Consider the following 10,172-nt stretch of genomic DNA (forward strand, 5'->3'; position numbering starts at 1 on the left):
TCCCAAAACTTTTCGAGTGGCAAATGGCAACTGGTGGTGGCGGAGGCAACATGTGGATGGAGCGTTTTTTAATTAAAAATTTCTCACATAAGAGTACAGGCAGTTTCCGGTTCCCTGAGCCAGTGCCACTCGTAGTTAGTTTCCACTGTAATTAGCCGAGTTGCTACTCAAATCCAGCCACAATGTTCCCCCTCCACTAATTAACATATCCATTCCGCCAATTACCGCCTCAAACTTCTTCTGTCTGAGGAGTTTATTTCAGCAGAAAGTTACTCACTTAGAAAGCCAGTCGTTTTTCATCGGCTCTCCCAATCGAACAGGTTCAGTTGATATTCCCAATTGTGTTTTGACTCAGAGACTCTGAGCCAGGGCTTATGCTCACAAATAACAATGCCTTCCATTATAATCTGCATGGAATAATAAAATACCTTTGTCTATGGCGGGTTGATAATCCATTTTTAGGAAACATAAATTTAGTTTCATGAAGCTTCATTTATTTCGACTTCTTTCGTTAAGTTTTTAAATTATTTCTCACCTATCTAGTCAGAGTAACCGATAAAGGACAAATTTTTTATACCACTACCACTTTTAGATTCTTGGCTTCTTTGGGGAACTCCCCTTCCTTAACTCCATCCGACTCATAAGGAGGTGGTTTGCTGCTAGTGACATCCTCTGAATGTTCTTTGGTCATCCTGAAGTTAATACTATAGATCCACAACATCATCCCAATGTGGAGGACGGCTGGAGTAATATTTTGAGTAATTCAAATTTTGAAATACAAATTAATAAATAACACCTACTTGTGTAGGCTACAGTTCGTTTAAGATCTGTATCGTACCAATGGGCACCAACCATGTTCATCATTGTGGCCAAAAAGACAACTGATGCCAGGAGCCAAACAATTTGAATCTGGATCCTGTGTTCTTTTCTGGCCGACATTGCTCCGAATGCCAATAAAGCAGACGCCGGAGCCAGTAGAACTCTGCCAAACTTGGCTGAGGCTTCCTCCTCTGTAAAGGTAAAGTATTTCAAAAGCCAGAACCAAAGCAAGCGACTTATCTTACGCTGTCCCCATACAAGACCACCTCCAATAGAACCGACCAAGACCACAAGGCCAATGGCCACTACTACAATCTTGTCTTTGTCCAACATTACTCTGAAGCAGATCGATCGCAACTGAATCGATTCATAGATTCTCCTTCATCCCAAGAATTCAATTCTCAAAAAATAAACTCGCTACGGTTCTCTGTAAACAAAAGCCCTTGTGTATACATTAAACGAAAATACATTTTAGAAGAAGAACCAATTCGGTTTGTGAACTCGAATGTCGTAGGGCAACTAAATGAATGAATAACTAATTTGAATATATATTCACATACACGCACTCAGAAACGCATTCATGTTTATTTGATGGATGAACTTTTCGACACTTTGTGCATTAGAAAGTTTTCCTAGTTTGGACTTTAGTGGCAATTATATTTACATTCAGCCAACTCTCTGGTCCTGGCTAAGGCTCCGACTATGACTCTCTGACTCTTTGGCTCGGAGCACTTAAGTTGTTCGGCTTTGACGCCTCGACCCGGCTTAAACAGGTGCCAAACAGGTTTGCGAAGATTACTGGCCCAAAAACTTTTCCAACTTTGAGTTTTTAATTAGAATTTGTTTCCACCAACGGAAACCGGAAGGAATGCTCTAACATTGCCACGGAACATCCTCAGATGCAAGTTATCCATAAATAACGCACTTCTCAGCACATTCCTTACGAGTGGATAATTTATGAATATTTTCTAATTAACAGGCCAGAAATTTATCATAAATTTCCATATAATTGGATTTTTTATGGCATCAAGTTTTTGGCCATCCCTCATCAAAGCCATTATAAATAAACGTGACTTTTTGGAGGATGGGTGGACATATAAGGAAGTCAGTAAGTCAGTTAGTTTCTCGAGCTTTATACTTTGTACTAAGTAGTAATAGGTATCTCCAAGTCGATTTTCTGAAAACTCTCCAAACTTGTTTATTTGTAAACAGTGTATTTTCCGGTGGGCTCTCGGATTTTTTTGGGGGCTCTCTGTTTGTCTGTGGCCTGATTGTATATTAATTTGGTAGTTTATTGGCCGTGAATATGAAAATTGCAACGAACTTTGGCCATTAGGTGCGCAGTTATTCGTCTTTTGGATGATTCATGGCGTCAGGAGTTGAGGCAACGCCCTTTTTTCCGCGAAACTGATTCCAAAACTTGGCCTTGTGGCCCTGACTCTGTGGCACAGTGCTCTTGTGGGCCTGTGGCAATCAAAGCCGTGGAAGTACAGTGTCAAGCTGAGTGCGGTGAAATGTTGCTCATTTATTTCATTTAAATGCGCATTTAAATCTATTTAAAACTCCACATGAGCCAGCCAGGCAGTCGCTCAGTCAGTCAGCCCCAAAAGCCGCACAGTACGGGCAACAAAAAATGGGAACATAAAGGGCAAATAAAAGGCAACTGACAAGAGGTCTGTCTCCAGTTGAGGGATTCTCTCGCTCGCCCTTCGTCCTGTGTCCTTACCGCTCAGCATGATTTAACGATAATGAAGGTATTTACGAGTTTAGCCTTAGCCTGGGAACACCCAGCCAGTGAGTCCTGTGCAGAAGCCAAAGCCAACGCCAAAGCTAAAGCCAAAGCGAAGGCAAAAGCAAAACTCATCATAATCCAGAGCCGGCAAAAGGTTATCCCGAAAAAAAATCAGAGGCACACATTCGGGCCCTGACTTGTTGTATCTACGTGTGTCCTGGCACTTGCGAGATGTTCCTGGCAAACTTTTCTGTTGACGCCGTTGATAAGGACACCAAAAACAACGACAACTACTCAAAGCCAGCTCAGATCCAAAGCCAAAGCCAAAGCCAAAGCCGGAGCCCCACTCCAAGCCAGAACCTGAATCCAAATCTGAGCCGTAGGCTCTATATACGTGTATTTATGGATACATGATATGAAGCATTCTGGCATGATGTACGAGCCAGGGCCAGGCAGAGCACATTGCTTGCCAATAAAACTCAATTTGCCATAAAATTGTTTCACAGTCAACATAATTACAACAGCAGCGGCATAAATTTGATTTTCCAATTTACGATTAGACGTCGCACAATTTTCAGTGCCTTTTAATATTCGAGCTGCGAGTTACTGGCTTCTGAATACCAAAATATACCCAAAAATATTAATATCTAAGCCAGTCAAATTTAATTTTATTTCTGGAGGCAAACACCTTTCGTTCATCACCTCCTTGCAGCCTCGTTTCCACTCACCTACATGCAATTTTTATTACACTCCTGGTCCTGTTCCTGCCACTGCTCCTGCTGCTTTTCTTCTTCGCCCCACGGAGATCCACCTGACAGTGCGCGGATTTTATTGTCCTGCCAAGGCTGAAGGACTCGGCCAATGCCACCTGGAAGGGAGATGCTGGGCCACGGAGCTTACTGCTAGTTAGCGGGGAAAAAAGCAACTTAACCTGGCCAAAATCGCCTTATGCGGTGGCCGACCTTCACTGCGAGGGGTTGTCTTTTACACAAAGAGAAATGGTTATAATATATTATATATTAATTGATATAAAAATTAGGAAGTATTTTAAACAGGCAAAAGCTTTACTATGTACCATTTGAAAAGTTTTGGCTAAAGCCATATGGCCCAAAGAGAGTACAAGTTACAGTGTCCTTCCATTCACTGCCATCAAGTGCATTTCGTCACAAAATTTGTCGCTGGGGAAAAGTTTGGAATTATGAAAATGAACGAAAGTGGGTGGCAAGTTAATTGCACGGCCTTGGAACGCTCTCAGAATCGAAGTAGAGGGCTGGGGGCTCAAAAAAGTGGAAAACAAATGAAATGGAAACACCAACCAGCCCTCAAAGACAATGGCTTACTTACGGTTCGTTTTAACATGGCTGAAACGGCTCTTGGCTCTTGGTATTTTGGCTGGTGGCCAGAATGCATCTGGGTGAGGAAATCCCCAGCTGATTGCCGCTTTGCTTTGAGGCGTTGCATTATCCGAATAATCGCAATCACCAGAAAAGCACCGGCATAAGTTGCGTATACGCAATGTTATCCCTGCAATGGCTTCCAGGCATTTCTCAGTGCGTTTTCCCAGTTCGCCTCGTTTGTGTTGCACATTTTCAATTATAATTATTAACGGATTGTTGTTCGACTTTGTTTGAGTGGGATGCTGGGGAGGGAGGGGTTTCTGGGTGTTGTGGGAATTGTTTGCATTTGCATTTGTTTTTTTTTTCTGTTGCCTCGGTTTGGCGAAATCACCTGAGTAATGCACTTGATGCTTGCGCAATTTCCCTTTCTGAATTGTCCTTGCGCGTTCTTCATTTATTTGTATTTTTTTTTATATTATTTTTGTATATATTTTTTTGTACTTTAGCAACCTGCCCGTTGCTTGTCGATGGGTTTTTGTTGTTTTAAGTGGTTGTAGCCGAGGCTGGGCACTTGTAGTTGCGATTGCTGTTCTCCCTACAGTCCGCCAGAGGCAACTTTTAACATTTAATGATGCTGCTTTGTATTTTAATACGCTTTGCTTGCTTGGCATGCTCATGCTCATGCTCTTCCTGCTGCCTGCCACCTGCCACCCACCGGAGCACCCTTTCTCCACCCCCACCAGCCTTGTCTCTCCAGCCAGCACGTGCCATAAGCAGCGCTTTGAAAACTTTTAAGTAGACAAGCAATGTCCCCATTCCCTCACTGCCTTTCTCCCTGTCTTTACCTTTCTTTACTACTTTCTCTCTTTCAACATCTTCTATTACTCGTCCTGCCTTTTGCGCTTTAAGCTGTCGGTTCAGTTCCAATCTTTCCACCAGCCTGCCAAGGTGTTTGAAGCAATTTGTGTCGCCCGTCTCATGTTGCACAGTTTCTCCTACCCTTTTTCCTCTCTCTCTATATCTCTCTCTTACTCCCGTGTCCGGTTGTCCTAGCCGCCACGTCCTTGACAACAAGTCCTACACCTCCTGGCATCCACAGAGTCCTGCTGCTCTTCACCGGCTTTGATCCTTAGTGGCGTGCGGTGTGCAGATTGCGCCAATTTCAACCTGTTGCCAGAGGAAGCTGACAATAAAAATGCATGGAAATTACTCGAAAAACCATTCTCAATATTATATATAAAATTTTTTAACAATAAATTGTGGTAAATTTAGAAATATTGAAGATTATTTAATGGTATTTGGAACAATGTATAAGATACTTTACATACATAGATAGGTTATGACTATTATTATTATTTTTATACCTAGATACACTCATAAATTAGATAAAAATGTAAGTAGGGATAGTTTTAAGTTACTACATAGTAGTTTAAATTTTAATGAAAAAACTTAAGCTTTTTTAATATATGATTCAAACAGTAAATGTCAAACTTGATTAAAATCGTAACATTTCCATAACTTTAAAGTTTAATCTAATAGTAATGGGTTTTGAAAAAGCATTACATTGTGAAAAAGTAGTTCTAAGATTTCTCTTAATATAATTTAATTTCTATATATTTCCTCTATTTCTTTCAGTGCCATTGGAATCAAATGAGAAAAGTTTCACGGTGGTTTCTGTGCTGGGGCCCTAAATTTTTAGGAGGCCGGCCGCCTTGCTTCTGGCCAAGTATTTTTGCACCGAGCCACAAATGAGCTGCATGTTGCGAGCCTGCCTGCCTTTAATGCAATTCCAATTTAACTTGGCCGCAGCTCAAATGCATTTTGAATCGCACTCGCATCCCGCATCGTAACGTTGCAGAAATAAAATCAGTGAAAAGTTTGCACCATTTTCAAAATCAAAGTAATTGCAATTCGAGCTGCAAGAATTTGCGAACAATTTACGAAATTAAGTTTCGGACAAAGTTCCCGAAAGGTTTAATGTGCCCGCTGACTGAGTATTGGGCGTGGGTTGGGCGTTGGAGGCGTGGTCGTTGGAAACTTTTTGGAAAAAGGCCCTCGGAAGTAAGGAGCAAAGTTCCTGTGTTCCTGAACCGTTTAAACCGATTGCCATTTTCGTGCTGGGGTCAATCAGCATCACGCTAGAAAATGCACCAAGCCCCGGAGTCGGCAAGACGGGGCCAGGATGAAAATGCAAATGACAGTGCATGGAACACATAGTCATTACAAATTAATTTCACACGTGAGTAAGTCGCACTGGCAGCAGATGAGCCATCAGCCCCGGCAGAGGAAAATCAGCCAAGACATGAAGAGCAGCAGGAACAGCCGGAAAGCTGGAGGAAGCGTTGAGGGAAAGCTGGGAAATTGGGAGCTGCTATGGCATTCCATCGCACATCGCACATTGGGCATAGTGTCAGTCATATGACATTCAATTAGGAAAGTTGTTGCATCTTGATGAGTAAATGTGCCATATAATGTAAGCCAAGCTACCCACCTAACCATCCTCTCCCCAGAACATATCCACTTCCATCGACTTCAGGTCGATGACGTGGATGCCGAGAGAATTACTTGCACTCAAATGAAAACATGGTAGCTCGAATTAAAAAAAATAATATAATGTATTATGAAAAGTGTCTTAATGAACTTCAGATACACATATGTTTATTTCTTATCATTTTGTTTTCTTTATTAAATATCAAGAATCTATACAGTTATCAAGAAATATTTCCAAATTCCCTTAACTCTTGCCTTATATCCAGTTAATAACATTAGCTATTGTTTTTAAAATAGGAACTTTCGATATTTGAAAAATTTATACAATTACCTGGCAACCCTAGTTTTTTTGGCAATCCTAGAAATCCGAAAAGCTTTGTATTATGAGAATTAATCAATACTGAAACACATTCGTTTTGTATATAAGAGGAGTACGGGACAGTACTAGTGGGGCAGTCTGATTTTAGATCCCATCGGGCGGACTACTTTTATTTTAATTTTCTATTTTATTTCTTTTATATTTCTCTTGATTATCATTGACTGGAAGCAATTCTTAGCCAGTTTATTATATACAAAAATGGATAATGAATCTAATTTTCTTTTAATGTTTTGCAATTTAATATTTATTCAATTGTATCAAACATAGTCACTGTGACCTCTTCGAGAGTGATTTCGTAGCCTGCTTTTCTGCTTTTAATTTTTTTTTTTTAAATATTTAATTTAATCACAGTTTGACCATACAACTAAATCAATTACAGTGGCCTATAAGTGATTTCTTCAAGGGTTTACCCGAAGCCTCCTTTTCTTCTTAAAATATTTTTTATTTAAAAATTTATTTAATTTTATTATCATTGAACTATAAAATAAAGAAAAATAACTGTGGCATTAACTGTTTTAACTGAGTAAAACAAAGACATTATTGATCAATGTTTATTCTGATCCTGATATAGTCATTTTTATAATTTCTTTTTTGAGGCCATATTTAAAAGTAATAGTTTTTCCAGGATTTTTTAATGGCTGATTCATTATCACTCTATTGCCCGTGGGATAATGGAATCTGCTTTTCGTTATGTTCTTTTTTTTGTGTTTATTTTGGACAAGCTTAGTCAATTTCTACTTTTCTGTTATGCTATATTTTTTCGGACTACTACCGCTTGATATCTAATTTAATCTCTAATTTTTTAACTCAAACTTCTGTCAGTGCATTCTGATGCAAGAAGGAAGAACCCAAAGCTGTGACATAAGTCACGCAGGGAGCCATATGGTTATACTTTGAGCCAGTTCCCAGAGCTGAGTTATCGCATCCCTGGTCGCACTTCCGCACCTGCTTTTGGCCTGGAACAGGTGGTGCAAGTGGTGAGGGAGGAAGTGTGGCTGGGAACAAAGGCTGTGCACTGGCCAGCGGTAAATCTGTTTCACTCACCTAAATTGCAGCTGCAACAAAGCACCGATGTCCTCCTGCCCCATCCGCTCAGAGTTGCAAGCCATCACAATGGCAATGTGGATGTGGTGGTCAGGATGGGTGTCCTTGCTGAAATTTAATTGTTGCATTTGGTCAGGGACATGGAGAAGTGCGTGAGTTGATGGCCAGACACCTGCTTAGCTGGCACTTCATTTATCCTGTGCAATATCCCATTGCTTTTCCTCGGCGCTTCGGGTCCTGGGCTTCTGGCTCAATCAACTGGCAATTTTTTGTGCACTCTGCTGATGCTGATGCTGCTGAAGGGCTGGGGATTTTCGGGCGAAATGAAAATGCCAAGAATATATCCCCTCGTTAAATATTACACATCAGTAGCAGCAGCAGTAGCATCACAAGCAAAAGCAGAAGCAGTTTCAGCTTCAGTTTCCTGTAGAAAATGGGCAAAAAAAAGTAGGAGACCGAGCAGCTTTCGGAGCTATGAAAACAACGCGAATCGTTTTTATTAAAAATTTCATTTTCATTTGCAAAAGCGAAAATGTGGCAAATATGAAATATGAGCAATAAATGGGCGAACGTCCATCAAAGTCCTTGAGCCCGATCCACTCACTTCATCCAACGACCACCATCCGCCATCCTCTATATATTTGCCGATTTCCCCGAGTGCGACTGGACAGCACTTGCAATAATGCTCTTTTCGCCGCCGGCGAGAAATAAAATACAAAAATAAGCGAGCCAAATATTAAAAAACAAAAATATCCGAAAGAAAATGAAGACAAATAAGCGGCCGAGTTCGAGGAATTAAAATTACACAGAACAGTCGATGGGGAAAAGTATGCGAAAGTCAAGGCAAACGGAACAGAACGGAACCAAACAAACTAAAGAAAATATAGAGCTCGGAAAATTATTTTGGCCAGCAGGAAGTGCCCCTGGATTGTATTGGAGTCCACGGGCCATAAGGATTCGCACGAAATTAAATGGAAAAAATTCGAAATGGAAACACGGATCCACAGAGCCAAAAAGGAAAGGTCACTTTGCACTGCAAAAGGATATACGAATTTATTATTATATAAAAAATAATTAATGTGATTTAAATTAAAAAAATTACATAATCTTAAATAACTACCTTGATAAAAACATATTTTTCATTTTAATTTCATCAATTTTTGTTATCCTTTTCCTAAAGAGCAGCTCGCCTTCAAAAATGTCTGACAGCCAAGCAAAATGGCAGAAAATTTTTTGATTAATTTAGAGCCGCGGGCAAGGCTCAATTTCCGCTGCTACCCCAATAACACACACACACTCACCACCCTACCAGCACACACTCTGGCACACCCACACCAGCGTGAAAAAAGTGGCGGATGAAACTCGAGTGAGCTCGAAGCGGCAAGGACCGCATTCTGAGCGCAATTAGCCTCACAATGGCCAGCGCGTCGAGTGACTGACTGACTGACTGACTCTTTGGCAGCCTGGTTAACTGGCTGGCGGGACGTCGCCAACAGGTAGCAGCTGCATCAGCCCCTGCACCCGGAACCCAAACCCAAAACCCACAGCACATACTCGGGCAGCACTTAAAATTTAAAGCGTTTCGAGTGTAATTGCGCGGTTGCCGTTAACGAGCCGCTTGTTAAAGTCCAGCGATGCCAAAAAAAGAGGCAAGAAAACCCCATGAGAAGGTAAAAAAAATTGGATGGATACTACATGGAATTCGGGAATACTCTTGGAAGAAAAAAAAAAGGAATTCTTAGACAAATTAAGTCGGTAGGAGCTACTTTTTATTTAATTTTCAGGTGTGGCCAAGGAGAGTCTGCAGGTTATTATGACAAAGAATTTAGGGGATAACCAGAAATTTGGCGTATCCTTCCACAGTAAGTAGAAAGTATTATATATATAATTAAAATCTTTTAATGAGAAATTCTAGACTGACAACATTTCTGAAACTGAAAAACAAAAACTCCATATGACCTATAAAAATATTTTTTTTATGAATTTGATCTTCAGATTAACAAAAAAGTTTAGTTTTTAAAGTTAGTCCTGAAAGGGTATGAGGCGGTCTGGAAATTGCTGAGCCAAGCCAAAGCCTCCAAGCAGAAGGCGGATCCGTAAAATTTTAAACGCACTGATGAAGATGAAGCTAAAAAAATCGGATTGGAGCCGCAGTTGCGGAAGCTGTTGCTGCCCCGCTGCGATGAAAGCTGTGGCACAAAAACGCATCAAACAAGAACCTGCATCAGCATCAGCATCAGCAGCCACATTCAGGTTCGACAACAGAATCCTCTGAAGCTTGCCAGTGACCAAGGCATTATTCGAGGCTCGACCTGCAAGTCCTGCCGGCTGCCTGGGCATTAATTAACATTTCAATGGGCCACCGAGGTGG

General features: G+C 40.9%; 1 protein-coding gene across 2 annotated transcripts; it reads right to left on the reverse strand.

The window, feature by feature from the left end:
* Positions 1-472: 472 nt before the first annotated feature.
* Positions 473-1,182, reverse strand: LOC116654710. Of its 2 annotated transcripts, none has more exons than XM_032450682.2 (3): positions 1,065-1,182; positions 801-1,010; positions 473-741 (listed from the first exon to the last, which is right to left on the reverse strand). In XM_032450682.2, the coding sequence occupies exons 1-3, from the start codon at positions 1,150-1,152 to the stop codon at positions 572-574; spliced, it is 468 nt and encodes a 155-aa protein (XP_032306573.1). In that variant the 5' UTR covers positions 1,153-1,182; the 3' UTR covers positions 473-571. The 2 variants fall into 2 exon arrangements, with proteins under 2 accessions (XP_032306573.1, XP_044571188.1); XM_044715253.1 differs by having other exon boundaries at positions 839-1,010; positions 1,065-1,177.
* Positions 1,183-10,172: the final 8,990 nt, after the last annotated feature.

The sequence above is a fragment of the Drosophila ananassae genome, chromosome 3L, assembly GCF_017639315.1.
Source record: "Drosophila ananassae strain 14024-0371.13 chromosome 3L, ASM1763931v2, whole genome shotgun sequence".
NCBI lineage: Eukaryota > Metazoa > Arthropoda > Insecta > Diptera > Drosophilidae > Drosophila > Drosophila ananassae.